Raw genomic sequence first — 19002 nt, forward strand, 5'->3', positions numbered from 1 at the left:
AGTACAATTGGTATTTTAAACAATTACCAAGGACAATATTATGGGAGAAAATTTTTGAATAAATACTTCTTGTATGAACACTTAAAAAAAGTTGGAAATTTGGGCTTAAAAAATAAACCCTTATTTTTAAAATAAACACTTATTTCATGTTTATTTTCCAAATACCAATAATTGCTTAATAATCCAAATAAATGCTTATTTAAATAAGCACTCCCAAACACGGCCAAAGACTAATAAACTTTTGCAATCCTTGATTAATTGGGTGAGTCACCAAGGCAGCGAGGAATTCACCAATAGAAGTTTGTTAAGTGAAAAACAATCACTTTCGATCTGAATTAAATTAGGCCAAGTTCCAAGACAAACTTTAGATCATGAAATAAAGCAAAAGCCTCGACATCTTCTACAAAGACCACCACCACCTATGATCTAATTGCTCGACCATAAATAAATCCCCTTTCTCATTTTTTTATGACAATACTAGCACCTGCCCCATAAGGGTTTGAACTTTGAAGAACCCTCAATATTAATTTTGATGTAGTTAGTTGGCGAGAGGCGAGAGAATTTAGTGAGCAACCCCACTAAGAGCGGGCCGAGGAAAGTTAGCATCTACTGACCGGTAATTAGGAATATCACAATTGGTTTTCTATTTTAATTATTCTTAATAAAGCCCACACGTCACGTAGGTACTGACCGGTAGTTAGAAATTGTTGTCATAAATACATGGAAAGTTATTTTTACCGTCTAACAGATGTTTGGATCATTCGTACAAGGAGTTTTGTATAATTTTTTAAGTCCAAATAAGATTTAGAATATCCTTATTATATGGTATGTATAAATATTTTAACTTATCAAAATGCCATTTAAAGAGATTTAGGGACACTCTAGGTTTAATCATTATAACCCCTTATCTTATTTAATAAATGGGGTCACTGAAATTTGGAGGAAAAGTTTTGATCTTTAGAATATTATTTGTTCCTACTCAGTTTTATTAAATTTGTTTTTGGATTATAAACAAATTCATTCTCAACATACAATAAAGCATTGGATGAGAATTTACAATCAATAAAGTTCAAGAGTCTCCAAAGAACCTTTTTGTGAAACTGTAAAAGACTAGATTAAAAGAAAGAGAAAGAGTGAGTGATTTTCAAAAATATTGTGTATTTAAAGATTGATTCGTACTCTTTAAATAGTTTCTAAAGGTGTGGGTATTGGTTAAGAGAAAGTCACATTGAACATTTATGAGCAAGGGCCCCTCCGCTAGTCTATCTTAAAATACAACCAATGTTCCTAATGTACGGCAGATCCGAACTTGTTTTATCCAACAAACCATGCCGATGTGGCTGATTTTCAAGATGGGACCACTCAAACCAAAGATCCTCTCTACTTAGACACTTGGCGGTTGAAGAGGGCGTTTCATCACAATTACGATGGGACAACTCCCACTGTAACGTTGCAAAACCGCGAAAGAAATTGCGAAGTGTACACAGCATCAGCATGCTCGCCCGCTTGGAGACCGGAGATGAGAGCTAAGGTGAGAACTCCAATCACTTCGGCTTCTTTTAATACATTTTAATTTCATTGTTAGGATTCAGATTCTGGACTAGACTGGATGTTTTCAGAAAATCGAGTGCAGTTCGAGGGGATTTTTTTTGGTTATTGTTTTCATTTTCTACATGAGATCTATTTGGTTTTCCTCTAATAATTTCACAAATGCAAAATCCTAAGTCTTTCTTGGATCACTTCGATGAATGCTTCTTTTAAGTGAGGTCTCTGTGTCGATATCTCGTGGGTGAATTAGAGGTTCTGGTTCGTTTCCCTTTTCTCGTGGTATCGATCTTCTTTGTGTTCATAACCTCTGGAATATCACTCTGACAGTCTGACTTCAACGTTTGACTGGTTTCCAAACATTTTAAGGTGCATTTTGCTCATAGATTTATTTGCCTTTTGTTTCTTACCGAAGTTTATATGCGAGATTGATTTGATTTAGGACAAAGTAGATGTTGAGACTCCTAGAGCAGGTCACGCTCATAGTTCCTGAAAAGATTAGAGTAAGAATATACAATTTTATTAGGCAACTTAGATTTCAGTTTGTACTTTACCATTTCTCTTGTATATTATAGATGTAGTATGGTTTTTGGGAATAGAGAGAAGAATTGTTTTAGGAGCAGTTGCACTGCTGGAGGATTTTCCCCCTCGAAGATGCATACCCCTTTGAAGCAGACCGTTCCGACCATTTTCTGTATTTTGTTTTTAGTTTTGATCTTGGGGGATTATAGCATCAGTTAAATCCAATTCTATGGGATGTTATATCTCACCCGCAAATTCCAACATTGCTGACAGTTGAAACCTGGAACTGTATTAAGTTTCTGAAATCTTATCCATGAAACATCCTTGAGCGATAGACTACTGACTTAAAACTTCAGCATCTTTCTTGATCTTGTGTTTCTAACCTAATAATCTATAATGGCTTATTGTTAAGGGTATGGAAATTGTTGGGCATCCAACTTTCTTTTAGACAACTTTAGCAGGATATTAATTGAATATTGTGCATCATGATATAACTCATGGAGTTGGGGTGAGAATTTTACTCTCACACTTTTGAAATTGTGCTTGGATTTACTATCAGAAGAGGAGTTCGTTATATCTTGGTTAGGGATGAGTTAAGAAGTATTTCCACAGACTTCGTAACCAGAGGATGGAGAACTATATTGTTCTCATTGGATTTCAGTTGGCTGCAGTTCAGGATTGGATCTCTTCACAATAAAAAAGTAAAACCCAAAAGAAAAGGGAAGGAAAAGAACATTGGTTATGGTCTGTCAGAGAACCTAGGGCCTTCTGGAGTTGCTAACCTAGAGATCAGGTTGGGAAGGTTATCATTACTTGCTCCAGTTGAATTGGAGCTGGAGTCTTCTTGACTTTTTTTTTTTGACTTGTGAAGTTTGGATTTTTACAAGGGCTTAGGCTAATTTGTCATTAAGGTTTTAGTATGTGGGGGTGAAGGGACAATTCCCAGGTTTATCACTGATTGGATATGGGACAGTTCAGATGGTTCTTGGTGTTTGAGATATCACATCAGGAAGGTGATATCGTTGATTTCTAGTTCTAGATTGAACATCTTGTTCAGATGGCACACTAGGTTCAAAATCTATTAGCTGATAATTTTGCTAGGGATTGGGGGGAGTTAATTATTTTAAGGAACTTCTCTTTTAGAGTAGTTTCTTTCTAATTATCTTTTTTCTCCTACTATGGTTGCATGGGTATGCCTATTTTAAGGTTTTCTTTTGGATACTTCAATTGCTTGGTTAGCATAACTTTGTTCTTTTCCTTTTCTTCTTAATATAGGTTTTTGATTACTGATGAAAATCAATAAAAATAAAAGTCCAAACCCTTGAACTTACAGAGAAGCCTGTCTTTTTGAGCATATGCATAACACGACCATGTGTCACAACAGGCCTTTGTGGTCTCACACACAAAAAAGACTCAGGTTTAGGGTGTCTCTTAAGCAGATAGAAAGAAATTAAAGAAGGGAATGGAGAAAGATCTGTTCATGTCAGCTCACATGGATCCTACTAAAATTCACATGGCTTTTTTACTTTTTAATTCTCACTAGAAGATTTTATTTGTGAATTAGATGGCATATTACCATTTGGTTGCCTTTCTTGTGGCGCTTTCTTGTTTCCTTGGAGTACTCAATGCTAGTGCTGGTGATGTTGATCCACAATACAGGTCAGCTTCAGTGCTCTTCTTATGATCATTCCAATAATAATTTTTGATATGTCAGTTTTTTTTTTTCATTATATGAATTTCATAAATGATATCATTGTAGTTTTAATAGTTTTTACTGGAAAACTTTGGACTTTCTGGTTGGTAGAGGAATGGGATTGGGTACTTATAGTTCAGAAAACTGGAAAATGTTAAAAAGGAATTCTTTTATCTGAAAAAAAAATCATGAACTAGGGATTTGCACTGACTGATCAACTCTTCTCTCTTGGGAGTACATGTCTTTATAGCCTTCAAAAATAATCTAATGCGTCAAATTTAAAGTTAAACTGAGACTTATTATTATTATTTTTTATCAATAACACTTTCATTAAATCATCAATAGAAGATTTACAAGAGGAAGACAAACACACTTATCTTTCAAGAGCAATAAAGAACCTCAAGAAAAGGAAAAAAAACGAAAAAAAAACACTAAAGTTACAGCTTAGCCCAGAACAGTGAATCCCTTCCTACCCCTTGTTTAGCTAAACCGTCAGCTAGGGAATTAGCCGATCTTTTAACCCAACATGTCTTGACTTCCATCTCCCGCACCAGCCACTTGAATTTCCTCCTCTCATTGTTGTACTTCCATAAGCCATTGTGATCTTTAATCAGCCACCCTATCACCACCTCTGAATCCCCTTCAATTATGAGTTTCCTGATGTTCAACTCCTTAGCTTTCCGGACTCCTTCCATAACTGCAAAGATCTCAGCTCTAAGGGAGTCACCCACTCCAATTGGGCCTGAGAAAATGGCAGAAATCACCCCATTTTCATCCCCAAAAACACCCTCAATCCCCGATTGTCCCGGATTTCCCCTACTACACCCATCAAAGTTTGATTTCAAGAATCCACCATGTGGAGGGGTCCAAGCCACACTCATTACTGACTTGGTCTGTGTGCAATTTGCAATTTCACCCCACTTCCTCAACATGTCATCCACAGTGTAATCTGTGAATTGCTCCAAAGATTTCAGCCACTGTATCGCCCTAATATGTATGATAGCCCTCAGATCTGTTGCTCCTCTTTCAGTTTCTGAGAATATCCTGGAGTTTCTTTCTTCCCAAAGTGTCCAACATACTGCAGCCCTTAGTCCCCTCCACATAGTCCTTCCCCTTTTTATCCGCCACCTGAAAAAAGAAGGGGAAAAAAGGCCCTGCAAGTTTGATGGAGGATTCCAACTACATCCAAATAGGGAGAAAGCCCAATCCCAAATTGACCTCACAAAATGGCAAGACATCAGTAGGTGAAAACCAGTCTCCCCATCCGCTTTACAAAGAACACACCACTGGGGTGACAAGAAAGTATTGTGTCTCTTATTTTGGAGTAGATCACCAGTGTTGATTCTTTCCAGATAGGCTTCCCAACAAAAACTACCAACCCTAGGAGGTATTGCTCTGCACCAAACCTCATCAATAGGGAAAGGGGGAAAGTAAGACTGGTGGACTGACTTAAGACTTTGAAGAAAGAAGCACAAGAAAAGATGCCATTGGGGGTAGGTGTCCAAATTCTAGAATCCGCCCTAGTGGGGTCTAAGACAACATTATCAAGAAGTGCAATAAGGCTCGAAATACCGTCGAAGTCTGAGTCCCTCAAATCCCTTCTTAGACCCAAGGTCCACCCAATCCCAGAAGTGGAAGAGGACGGGGTGGTGAAAAACTAGATTGGCTCATTTTTCAAATCAGAAAGAGCATACAAAGAAGGAAACTGATCCTTTAGAGGGGCACTCCCCACCCAGGTTTGTTCCCAAAATTTTATGGAGTTATCGGAATTCAAATCATACTTGATATTTAGGGGAGAAAACTGGTAGCAAGTCATGAATGGCTTTTCAAGGAGAATTGCTTGTGGTCCTAGCTCTGATTTTAGCGTCCCATCCATTGTGCTCCAGCCCATGTATACTTGCCACTATTCTAGTCCATAGCTTCTCCTTCTCCATAGGGAACCTCCACAACCACTTTCCCAATAGAATCATATTCCTTTTCTTAATACTCCCAAGCCCCAAACCACCACAAGTCTTACTCCTACACACTATCTTCCAACTAACTCTATGATCCCTCTTCTCCTCTCCCGGCTCCCACAGGAAATCTCTCATTAGCTTCTCCAATCTGTTAGCAACCTTCATTGGGATTTTAAACACCGACTGGAAAAAGATGGGTAAGTTAGCAAACGTGGCCTTAATTAGTGTAATTCTCCCACCAAGAGAGAGGTAGTTCTTTTTTCCAGGATACCAGTCTTTTTTTAAACCTTTCCACCATCGGGTTCCAAAAGCTCTCTCTCATAGGATTATCACCTAATGCAACCCTAAGTAGTTCAAAGGCCACCCCGAAACTTCACACTCTCCCTCCTCCAAATTCACCCCCACTACACAGCTTTTCCCAAGGTCAACCTTCAAGTTGGACATTTGCTCAAACAGTTGTATCATTGACTTCAAGTTCATGATAAAGCTCACATTACCGCCTTTACAAAACAGAATCGTGTCATCAGCAAACTGTAAGTGAGTGAGGGGGGTTTCCACCCTCCCAACTCTCCAGCCTTTAATGAGCCCCCTAGAATCTGCTCTATGAATCAGTTTCCCCAAAACCTTCGCAATTAGAATGAACAAGAAAGGAGAAAGGGGGTCTCCTTGTCTTATACCCCTACTGGCTGGAAAAAAATCTACCATTGTCCCATTCACTAGCACTGAATAATGACAATTCCGAACACAACCCATGATCCACTTACACCATCTAGCCCCAAACCCAAATTTAGTCAAAACTTTCCTCAAGAAATCCCAGTCCACCAAGTCATAATCCTTTTCCAAGTCCAACTTACAGACCACTCCCTTCTTCTTATCCCTCTTAAAGTTCTCCACACTCTCATTAGCAATTAAAATCTGATCAGTAATTTGTCTTCCACTCACAAAAGCTCCTTGATAGTGTGCAATGATATCTGGCAATACCTTTTTCGGCCTCAAAGACAACACTTTTGCAATGATCTTATACAAGCTATTAACCAAGCTAATTGGCCTAAAATCCTTCAGGTGGGATGCATCTTTCTTTTTTGGAATTAAGGCTATAAATGTAGAGTTCACACCCGGATTGACAATTCCTCTCCTGAAAAACTCCTTAAACACCCGCAAGAGATCATCTTTCAAAATATCCCAACAATCCTGATAAAAAGCCATTGTAAACCCATCCGACCCTGGAGCTTTTGTTCTATCCATAGAAAATACAGCCTCCTTGATCTCTTCTATATTAAATCTTCTTTCCATCATTCTCCTATTCTCCACCCCTACATCTGGCCAATCCAATCCTTCTACCCACACTCTTCTACTCACAGGCCTTCTTAGAATAGATTTGAAATGCTCCACACAGGCCCTAGCAGTCTCTTCTTGCTGTACTAACTCAACTCCATCTACTACCAATTTGGAGATAAAGTTCTTCCTTCTCCTGCCATCTGCTAGAGAGTGGAAATACCTAGTGTTTCTATCTCCCTCTTGCAGTCATTTACCCCAAGATTTTTGCCTCCAGCTAATTTCCTCCTTGTGCAAGCAATCCTCTAACTGTCTTCTCAATTCTCTCCTGAGATCATTGTCTTCCTCTCCATATTCTCCCCTTTCCTCTTTAAGGTCAAGGCTTTCAATCTTCTTCATCAATTCTCCCTTTCTTTCTTCTGTCCTCCCGAACTCCATCAAGTTCCACTCCTTAATTCTTGTTTTCAAGAATTGTAGTTTCCTATGGAATTTTATCCCCTCCCACTCCACTGACTGGTTAAACTCATGCCACCACTTCCTCACTTTGTTAGTCAACCCCGGATGCAGTAACCACATATTTTCAAATCTAAAGGGGGTAGGACCTCCACACCTTCTTTCAAATCTAAACTGAGACTTATAATTTGACTTGCTGTCTTCATGACAAGTTAAGGGCAAGGATGAATGCAATATGCCCCTATAGTGGGTGTTTCGGGTCAGACCATGGTTCAGGGGGTAGACAAGCCTTAAACCGACCCTTCTGAACCTGATTGAAAAAAAAACCCTAAAAAAATAGAGAAACGAGCCTCGATACAAGCCAATATGCCCCTATCGGCGTATCAGTCTGTATCGATATTTTGAACCTTGGGTGAGATATAGGGAAGGATGGTATAAAGAGGCACTTTGATGGGTTTTTCTAGGGTTTTTGAGTTGATGATTTCCATTTTCTAGAGAGAGAATTTCTAGTCTAGGTTTTTTTAGAAATTGAGTAAAGGTTGTATGGTAGAAGAAACTTGCTTGGAGGTTGAAGACATATATGATTAAAGAAATTGATGTCTAATCAATGGAATTAGTGCTTCAATCAATATTTAGAACCCCTCCATGGAGATTAAGGAAGATCATTTCAAGCTGCTTAGAAGAATATATATATATATATATATAGAGAGAGAGAGAGAGAGAGAGAGAGAGAGAGAGAGAGAGGTGTTGGAATAATGTTAAAGTAACTTAGTTGCAGTTGTTAGGGCATGTTTGTCTAATTAAAGTGTTTTTTTATTTCGTTTTTTTATTTTTGTTATGTCTGTTATTGTACTCAGGGGCACAAGGGTCTTTTCCCATCTCTCTTCTCTCCTCTCTTCTCTTCTCTTCTCTTCTCTCCTCTTCCACCTATCTCTGGCCGGCTACACTATCAAGATGGTATCAGAGTGGGAATGCTGATTAAAAGAGAGCAGGTCGATCAACCCTACTGTCAAGAGAAGATCGATCAACCCAAAGAATAGATCGAACAGACTAGCAGAAAGGAAATCTGATTCTGGACTACAGAATAGCTACGACTGGTACAATTCTCCCTATTTTTTCTCTTCTTCACTTTCCTTGGTCATGTGCCGAGTGAAAACCCTATGAATCTAGGGTGGCTGAATGCTGTCGAACCTATGTAACCCTAGTTTTCTTGGATTGTGTGATCCTGTTCATGTGTTAAGACAACTGTAGGTCAATGCTGACCTGTCTTCTCAATGGTTTGAGTTGACTATAAGCAAGAAGGATCTCTCCTGCTGATTAGTGGCTGTTAGCCATTCTGGAATTCTGGTAGGTGGGGACTGATAAAACTATACAGGTCTGAAACTGCCGAATATTACCTCAGTTTTGTCCAGAATTTGGTACTGTTTGTGCTCAATCTGGTTGGTAAACCCGAGTGTGTGGGTGTGAACTGAGTGGAGCATTGCTTTGTGGGTAAGGAGGGGTCCTAAGTCCGGTGTGGGGGACTGATTAACTGCTTGACCATGTCGATTGAGAATTTTGCTACTTCAGAGATCTCAGGGAGCCACAATGGAGTGAGTGGGGGAATGGATATGAGCTTTCCCATGGCTGTCATTTCCTTTGATGGTCTGAATTACCTTGAGTGGTCTAGGGGGATAAAACTCTACATCACTGCTAGGGGGCGAATAGGATACATCAATGGGAGTGTAAAGGAACCGAAGTATGGAAGTGTTGAGCATGATAGGTGGAACCAAGAGAACAGTATGGTGATGTCTTGGCTCTTGGTTTCAATGCTGCCACAAGTAAGGAAGACCTTTATGTGGGCTAAAACTGCTTGTGAGATATGGGAACAAGCGAAGTCCACTTATTCAGAACAGAGACATTATGCCAAGATATATCAACTACAAGCTGAATCTTCTACTTGCAAGCAGGGGGAGAGGAGTCTCTCGATGTACTATTCTGATTTGACATCAATATGGAAAGAACTTGATCACTATCAGAATGTGAATTGGAAGTGTGATGAAGATGTAAAGGCTTATAAGTCACTTGTATCACAGCAACGCGTGTTCGCTTTTCTCCTAGGGCTGAATCAGTCATGAGTCCATCAGGGTATAAATCTTGGGTAGTAAAGACTTGCCATCAGTCCAGGAGGTGTATGCCTTGGTGCAGTCAGAAGAAAGCAGAAGAAATGTGATGAATGGTGTAGAAGGGGAGTCAGTTGCCTTAGCGGTCCGGGGAAATTCAGATACAAATGTCGGAGGTGGCTTTAAAAGGGGTGACACTCAGAAAAAAAACAGAAGATAAAAGCAAGCTTTGATGCACTCACTGCCAGAAGACACGACACACTAAAGATACATGCTGGTATCTCCATGGAAAACCTAAATGGGCACAGGATTTGGGTAAGAAGTCAGCACCGGATTAGGGCAAGAAACCAGGCCAGCAGAATCAAAAAAGGTATAACTCAGCTAATTTGGCATCGACAGAGACTAGTCCTTCCGTAACTCAGGAGAGACATCCCGGTTCTGACCCTAAGGAAGATATTATCAACTCCTTCCGTGAACATTTGGAATTGTATGGTAGGACTCTCCGCCAGGTGGATTCTGGGCCTACTCCTACCTCATTTGCGTCTACATTAGGTAATGCCACAACCTTCCATGTGTCATCTGATACTACTGATTCACCTTGGATTATTGACTCCGGAGCCTCAAATCACATGACCGATAAGTCAAATTTGTTCCAAACATATAACCTTCTCTCTGGGAGAGATAAGGTAAGACTGGCTGATGGTTCTTTTTCTACCATAGCTGGCCGAGGCACCATATCTCTCCCACTTGGCCTTACTCTTCCTAATGTCCTGCATGTTCCGAAATTACCTATTAATTTGTTGTCCATTAGTAGTATTACTCACTCTTTGAATTGCTCAGTCACATATTTTCCGTCTTCATGTGTGTTTCAGGATTTGACATCGAGGAAGACAACTGGTAGAGGAAGCATGGTGGATGGTCTCTACGTGTTGGAGAATAATGCTGGTGTAGTGGCGGCAGAGTCCACGAGTTCGTCAAGTGAGAGTCAAGCCTATTTATGGCATAGTCGTTTAGGTCACATTTCTTTTGAGTCGTTAAAAGTTATGTTCCCAAAGTTGTTTGAGTCATTGTCAGTGAGTCAGTTACAGTGTCAAACTTGTCAGTTGAGTAAGCATTGTAGAAGTTCTTTACCTTTATGAAATAAAAGATCTGAATTTCCATTTCATATTGTTTATTCTGATGTTTGGGGCCCTGTTACTCTACCTACTGCGGTTGGCTATAAGTATTTTGTTACTTTGATTGATGATTATTCTCGATACACTTGGGTTTACCCTATGCGATCTCGAGATGAAGTGCCACAAATTGTGAAAGATTTTCAACGCATGGTGCTCACTCAGTTCCAAACGAAAATTCATATTTTCCAGTCGGACAATGCAAAGGAATATTTCCATAGTGATCTCACGAAATTCTTTGCTTCGAGTGGGTCACTTCAGCGAAGCTGTTGTGCCAGGACACCCCAACAAAATGGTGTGGCTGAACGAAAAAATCGTTACCTTCTCGAAGTTTCTCGTGGCTTGCTGATTCATATGAATGTGCCAAAACAGTTCTGGATGGATGCAGTACTGTGTGCGACATATATCATCACTCGCATGCTCTCTCGGCTACTAGAGTATAAGGCCCCACATCAGCTCCTGTTCCCTACAGCCCCGTTGTCCACCATTCCGATGCGTGTTTTTGGGTGTCGTTGTTTTGCCCACAACCTATCACCTACTCGTGGTAAACTTGACCATCGGGCTATTCCTTGTGTTTTTCTTGGTTACCCCTCATCTCAAAAGGGGTATGCTATGATCCCATTGCCCGCAAGTACTATGTTTCCATTGATGTCTCATTCTTTGAGAGTCAACTGTTCTTCTCGGTTTCTCCTTAAGGGGAGAGTAGGGTTGAGGAGAAACAGGCGACGATTTAGATTCAACTACCTCCTTTACCCGATCCTCCTCCGTTCCGGGTTTTCCATCGTCGCCATAAGAGCCAGTAGAGTTCAAGAGCTGTGGAGCCGGACACTATGCAACCAACATCATCGGATTCACCCGAGGCAGATCCGTCTCATCAGCCAGGTACACTTGCTCCCATTGCTCCTTTAAATGTTGATTCACATGTCCCCAATGATCTTAATATTCCTATTTCTAAGAGAAAGGGTGTTAGATCTTGTATCACTGATCATCCTATCTCTAACTTTGTGTCCTATGAGCACCTTCATACCATGTCTTCCTCTCCTCTGTGGATAGTGTTCCCATCCCTAAGACCGTGGCAGAAGCTTTGTCAAAACCTGAATGGACAGATGCAATGCAGGAAGAAATTGATGCCTTACACAAAAATGGTACATGGGAGTTGGTAGATCTTCCCGAGGGGAAGGAACCAGTGGGGTGCAAGTGGGTGTTCACAGTGAAACACAAAGCTGATAGAACTGTTGAAAGGTACAAGGCTAGACTGGTAGCAAGAGGCTTCACACAGGTATATGGAGTGGACTATGCAGAGACTTTCGCTCTTGTAGCGAAGATGAACTCCATCCGGATTCTCCCTTCCTTGGCAGCAAATCTTGACTGGGATCTTCACCAATTGGACATCAAGAATGCCTTCTTGAATGGTGACTTGGAAGAGGAGGTGTACATGACCCAACCCCCAGGGTTCTGTGCCAAAGGCAGTGAACAAAAGGTGTGTAGGTTGAAAAAGTCCCTATATGGATTGAAACAATCACCTTGGGCTTGGTTTAGTAAGTTCCATGTAGCAGTCCAACAAATGGGATTCAAACAATGCCAGTCAGATCATACCTTGTTTGTAAAAAGAGGTGAAGGTAAAATTGCAACTCTTATTGTGTATGTGGATGACATAGTGATCACAGGAGATTGGGAGGCTGAAATCTAGAGCCTAAAAAAATTCTTAGCCACTAAATTTGAGGTGAAGGATCTAGGCCCCTTACGATACTTTCTTGGAATTGAAGTTGCCCGCTCTCACAAGGGCATCTTTATTTCCCAATGGAAGTATGTACTAGATCTACTAGAAGATACAGGCATGTTGGGGGCAAAACCATCTGATTCACCTATTGAACCTAATCACCATCTGGGAGACAGTCAGGGAGAGTTTTTGAAAGATGTAAAGATGTTCCAGAGACTCGTGGGGAGACTTCTGTATTTGTCTATGACCAGGCCTGATATTGCCTATGTAGTGGGTGTCCTTAGTCAATTCATGCACAACCCGATGACAACTCACTTTGAGGCTGCAGAGAGGATCTTGAGATATCTCAAGAAGTTTCCTGGAGCTGGTTTGTTGTTCCAGAAACACAGTCACTTAAAAGTGGAAGTATATACTGATGCAGATTGGGCAGTAGTCAATGACCGAAAGTCTACCAGTGGTTATTATGCCTTTCTGGGAGGAAACCTTGTCACATGGAGAAGCAAAAAACAAAGTGTGGTGGCTAGATCCAGTGCTGAAGCAGAGTATAGAGCGATGGCTCATGGGGTTGCGGAAATCATGTGGATAAGAAATCTGTTAGGTGAACTGGGTTTCGCAGTAAGCAATCCTACGTCACTCTACTATGACAATAAAGCAGCCATCAATATTGCTGCTAATCCAGTTCTGCATGATAGGATGAAACACATTGAAGTGGACAAGCATTTTATCAGAGAGAAACTTAAAAGTGGAGAAGTGTGCACACCGTATGTCAACTCGGAAGAGCAACTTGCAGATATCTTCACCAAAGGTCTTCATCATGTACGGCACAAAGATTTGTGTGACAAGTTGGGCATGATTGACATCTATGCTCCAACTTGAGGGGGAGTGTTGGAATAATTTTTAAATAACATAGTTGCAGTTGTTAGGGCCTGTTTGTCTAATTAAAGTGTTTTTTATTTCTGTTATGTCTGTTATTGTACTTGGGGGCACAAGGGTTTTTCCCTTGTTATTTCTGTCGCCCTATATATAGTAAAATAAACACTGGCGCCGCCAGTAGTGTTACATTGCAAATCTTCTCTCTTCTCTCCTCTCTTCTCTTCTCTTCTCTTCTCTCCTCTCCTCTTCCACCTATCTCTGGCCGGCTACACTGTCAAGAAGAGGTAATTAGGGTGGCTCTGGTTACTGTTTCACCATAATTATGAAATTGTCACTCCACACCAATTAACTGAAAAATACTTCAACTTCTAGCCTGTTGGCCTAATCATAGTTGTCAAGGTGCCAAGGTGCAGCTAGGCAAGAGGGGGGTGTCTTGTCACCTAGGTGATGGGTTTTTTTGAAACAACAAAGATTCCTAGGGTAATTTCCCAAGTTTCATATCAACCAGCAATCATCTTTCACTAATAATTAGAAATATGTTTCACCAAATAAATGAAAACCTCATATCAAAACATAGAAAATTAACATATTCATAAGAAGAAAAGAAGAAAGAACAGAAAATTCAGAAAAGATAAGGACTGAGCCCTTGTTTTGTCCTAGATTGAAGAATAAATATAGTAAAACTGTAAAAGGAAAGGAAAAAACTTGGTTTTTACCCCTATGACTTAAATTAGAAAAAGAAATCAGAAAAAACGGAAGATTCATAGGCTCAAAACTTAAGGAACACTTTGATGCTCATACCAGCTAATTTCTTTAGGATCTTTATATTACTTTTGGGTTTGTAACTTCATGTTTTGTGCACTACCATATCATTATATTTATTTGTGATGCCAGGACTTGTGTGGATCAGTGCAAGAAGTCTGGATGCATTGGAGATGCATGTTTTGCAAGTTGTAATTCCTCTTCTGGTGGTATCTCCATCACTGGCCAATGGAGCATGCAAGAACCACTTTACCTGCGTTGGAAACAATGGGATTGTCAAAGCGACTGTAGATATCACTGCATGGTTGAGAGAGAGAAAGAACGAGAAGTACTTGGTGCAAGACCTGTTAAATATCATGGAAAGTGGCCCTTCAGGCGTATTTTTGGGATTCAGGTTTGGTTTAATAAGTCATTGAGTTATTTCATATTTTGTGTTTCTCACCTAAGAAATAGAAACCATTAACTTACCCATTTTTCAGGAGCCTGTTTCAGTTGTATTCTCTTTCTTCAATCTTGCTATGCATTTTCATGGCTGGCTATCCTTTCTCATCCTTCTGTACTACAAGTTGCCTCTAAGGTCTCAAAGTAGGAAGACCTATTATGAGTACACCGGCTTGTGGCATATTTATGGGTTCTTGGCAATGAACTCGTGGTTTTGGAGTGCTGTATTTCATAGTCGGTGAGTTGATTGGTTTTCACCTTTATTTGTTATTTCTTAGTTTTATTTAAGACAAATGAGAAAGAAGGGCCGGATTCTAGATTGTCCTAGTGCAAACTCTCTATGTACAACTTGGTCTGACAATGTCCTTCTGATTGACAATACTTCCTTTCAGCTTTTCTAGATGCCAAACCATATATTTCTTTTCATAGAAATTGCCACAGTAAGATAATTTTCCCTTTACTATATGTTTCTGTTTTACTTGTCTAATAGGACCACATCAGATAACTTTCTCTTTTTTGGTTGCATGGTGTTTTTCCATAAAATTTACAGTGATGTAGATCTAACAGAGAAGCTAGACTACTCATCTGCTGTGGCATTACTTGGATATACTCTTATTCTGGCCATACTACGGACTTTCAATGTGAGGGCTGAGGCTGCTAGAGTCATGGTTTCTGCTCCATTGATTGCATTTGTGACAACCCATATATTATATCTCAATTTCTACAAGCTTGACTATGGTAGGTTCTCTACTTTCAAGGATTTCAATTTATTGTGCTAGTCTTTCTGTCGTTGGTTAAGATTTCCATCTATTAAAACGTGCATAAACCACAAGATGATACTCCAATTGCTTGAACCAGTGCTTGGATATTAGTTTCTACATTTAAAATTGGATGGTTCCAGTCTTTCCAGATATTGTTATAGGTCAAAGCAAAAATTGAGTATCAAAGTGCACAAATGAGGTTCTATAAATTGGGGATTGGGTGGGGTGGAGGAACTACCTCTAGAAAACAACTAATCATGGTTTTTCTGGCAGAAAAACCAACATGTTTTTTGCACCATTTCAAAATCTTCCAGAAATCCCAGAATTTTCCATTGAGCATACTAGTCTTAGCTCTTTATTAGGTCTGGTTCGAACCTGAATCCTTAAAGAAGACTTGAGCAACACCTTAATGTAATACTAATATGACAATGTTGTTCATATAGGTACACAACCCAAAACAATGGGTTGGCTACATGAATCCTGTTTTTCCAGTCTGTTCTATTTAATGCTATGTCCGTTGTTAAATAATTGGCGCTTAAATAATTTCTTACTACCACCCATGTCCTTTTTGGTCTACCTCTTGTCCTTCAAGCCCCTTCAACTTGTAACAAATTACTTTTTCTTATGGGTGCTACTGATGGTCTTCTATGCACATGACCAAACCATCTTTGTCTACTTTCTCTCATTTTATCACCTATTGGATCTACTCCCGAGTCCCTGCAAATGACTTCATTATGATCCTATTCTTTCTAGTTTTTCCGCTCATCCATCTCAGCATATGCATTTTTGCCACTCATTTTCTGGACTGGGTGTTTCTTGACTGCCCAACACTTTGCTCCATGCAACATAGGGTCTAGGTCTGGTTCTCCCATAACACAGACCTGACTAATCCAACTGCCCTGGATTCTTAAAATAGCATAAGTTTATTCTTTATAAACTTTTGCTCTGAAGAGATGATAAATTGATAATATCCCCCGTCCTTGCATATAAAGTTTTTGTTAATTAAATAATATCAAAATTTAGACCTCTCTCTTACATGTATCAATGCTTTGAAGTACCAAGAGAATGATTCAAAGAACCAGGACTTCCAGTTAGGTAATTCATTAGTCTCGAGGTGAAACTTAAACCTCATGGGATATCATTTTCTTTAATGAAACATGGATTAAACTGAGGAAAAAGCGAAGAATGTTCATAAAATTAGGAGTAGATTTTTATGATTTAACAATTGCATAAAAAATTGAAGATGCGGAAAGTTGGTTAATATGTTGGTGCCTATAACCATCTCAAAGCGAGTATGCATAGGAGTTGTCAGTCAAGTGATTCTGGCATGGGATCATATATGAATCATGCTCAGGCTTAAACTTCTAATATTAACATAGAACTGGATTTTTCTTTCTGATGAAAATATTAGTTTCCTCTTGCAGTTATTTTGATTCAAGGGTCTAATCTTTCAGTAAATCTTGCAGGATTAAACATGAAAGTGTGTGTTTCTATGGGTGTAGTTCAGCTTCTCCTGTGGGCTGTTTGGGCTGGTCTCACTCACCATCCTTCACGTTGGAAATTATGGGTGGTTGTTGTAGGAGGTGGTCTTGCTATGCTTTTGGAGATCTATGATTTTCCTCCATACAAGGGATTTGTGGATGCTCATGCTCTATGGCATGCCACTACCATCCCCCTTACCAATCTGTGGTGGAGCTTCATCAAGGATGACGCCAAGTTTAGGACTATGAACCTTGTCAAGAAGGTAAGATAACTAATATTGTTATGGCCTTGTAGGTTTCTGCTGGTCAACTGTTTCTAGAGGGAATGCCAAAGAAGGTAAAGCAAAGTATATTTTCCAAACGAAAACAAAAGAGCAAGATATCGATACCATCATACTGATGTTGACTCGACCACTCACAACTTAATTGGTAGTGTGGATTTCTTTGTGCTTTGGAAGTTGGAACATTGAGGCTATTGTTTTTGATTGCGATGATTTGGGTGTTGGGATACTGATACATCATTATCATGCATGTTGAATTAGTTTTCTTTACTCCCTTTGTTTGTAAGTGCAAATCTAAAGGTATTCAAAATATTCACCAGTTTCAGATTTGTATGTCTTTGCAACGATGGTTTTGAATACCTTTGTTTGGTCTCATTTGCACTTTAATGGCAATGCAAATTTTGCATCCCTCTACTTTTCTTCTCATACAAAGTGGGAAGTGGGAACCATATATCGTTTTTCTTCCCATTTTATTCCATGCAAACAAACAACTTTCCTAGTTCCTATTATTTTCCCATGTATGTTGCCATGTTGGAGATCGTATACTTTTGCTACCAAATTTACTCCTCCCAAACAAACAACACTCCCATGCGTTTGGCTTAGTTTATTTGGAAGTGCAAATGAATTGAATGAAAATTTACTTTGTTTTGTTTATTTGCAATGCAAATTGGATAAAATACAGCGTAAACAAAGTAAAAGCTAAAGCAAAAGTAGATCAGAATTTATGTTTATCTGATCTGTACTCCTATGCATTTATACTATCGCAAGTAAAATTGCATTGCAAACAAACAGAGAAATAGATACAAATGAACTTTGTTTTGCAAATAAACAGAGACTAGGCTCAGTATGGAAAGTGTGCAAATACAAATACATACGGTGCAAAGCCTTGTATATTGTATTTTTAAACCTGTATTTGCATTATATATACCAAATAATGCAAAATACAAGGTTTTGCTCTGTACATACAAAATAATTCAAAATGCAAGGTTCATTTTTTTATGAACACTCCTAACTCACCTATTCACAACCCACAAGAGAGTGGATATTCTGCTAACAAAACACAATCCAACACCCTTCCAACTTCACCTACTGTATCATGCACTCTAGTCTCATGATGAGATGTGTGGTATTAGATCATGTTGGTAGGGTGTTGGAATGCATTTTATTGGTAAGAGATCAAAACTCCCTATAAAGTGCTACAGATACACATTGGAAACAACCCCCCTCAATGACATTATACAAGTATGGGAGATATTCCCGATATACACTTATAGGTGTCTCGTGGGTAGGCATAAATAGTGTTATTGTGGGTAGCAGATCCAAATGCCTGATCCATACATAAAAGTAAATATATATACACGAATAAAAGGAAAAAATGGATTTACTGCCATCTAAACAATGTGCTAAGTGCTACACTGCTATCTCGCAAACAACACAGCCCCACACATTGGAAACATCTCCTTTATGTAAAGAAATCTAAGCAAAAATTGTGTAAATGTTCTACAGGCATGGGTTTTCAGCCACACAACATCTGTTTATGAATTTAACATACATGTATAAGAGATATTTCAAATATATGGATGGAATGGCAAATCACAAAGCTTTTGCTTGAAACTTGCAAGAGACCTAGGCTCCTTCTCTATTAGTTCTTAAAACATTGATATTTTTGTATTTTTATTAAAGAAAAGAATAAGAAGATGAGAAAGATTATTAAAACAATTGTAAGGCAAGCTATGTTGTATGAAAAGAGTGTTGGACAATCAAAAAACATGTCCAAAATATGGGTGTGGTAAGAATGATAAGATAGATGGGTGAAAAAACCATACAGATAAAATGAGGGAAAATAAATTAAGATGGTTTGGCCATGTGCACAGAAGACCACTAACATCATTATTTAGAAGTGATTTGTTACAAGTTGAAGGACTAGAAGGGTTAAGGGTGGATCAAAAAGGACATGGGAATAAGT

General features: G+C 39.2%; 1 protein-coding gene across 2 annotated transcripts; it reads left to right on the plus strand.

The window, feature by feature from the left end:
- Positions 1-1392: 1392 nt before the first annotated feature.
- LOC148842609 (uncharacterized) lies at positions 1393-17369 on the plus strand. Of its 2 annotated transcripts, none has more exons than XM_088958044.1 (6): positions 1393-1531; positions 3632-3726; positions 14205-14466; positions 14552-14751; positions 15064-15251; positions 16741-17369. In XM_088958044.1, exons 1-6 carry the CDS (start codon positions 1520-1522, stop codon positions 17025-17027), a joined length of 1044 nt encoding a protein of 347 aa, XP_088814170.1. In that variant the 5' UTR covers positions 1393-1519; the 3' UTR covers positions 17028-17369. The 2 variants fall into 2 exon arrangements, with proteins under 2 accessions (XP_088814170.1, XP_088814172.1); XM_088958046.1 differs by having other exon boundaries at positions 1515-1914.
- Positions 17370-19002: the final 1633 nt, after the last annotated feature.

Source organism: Nelumbo lutea, chromosome 8, assembly GCF_056320005.1.
Source record: "Nelumbo lutea isolate HS-2025 chromosome 8, American lotus-T2T, whole genome shotgun sequence".
Taxonomy (NCBI): domain Eukaryota; kingdom Viridiplantae; phylum Streptophyta; class Magnoliopsida; order Proteales; family Nelumbonaceae; genus Nelumbo; species Nelumbo lutea.

Bases quoted from the DNA above. Each gene is read 5' to 3' on its own strand.
- LOC148842609 (XM_088958044.1), top strand. The intron at 3,727-14,204 runs GTCAGCTTCAGT...TTGTGATGCCAG, and splicing joins GATGTTGATCCACAATACAG to GACTTGTGTGGATCAGTGCA. The intron at 14,467-14,551 runs GTTTGGTTTAAT...CCCATTTTTCAG, and splicing joins GGCGTATTTTTGGGATTCAG to GAGCCTGTTTCAGTTGTATT.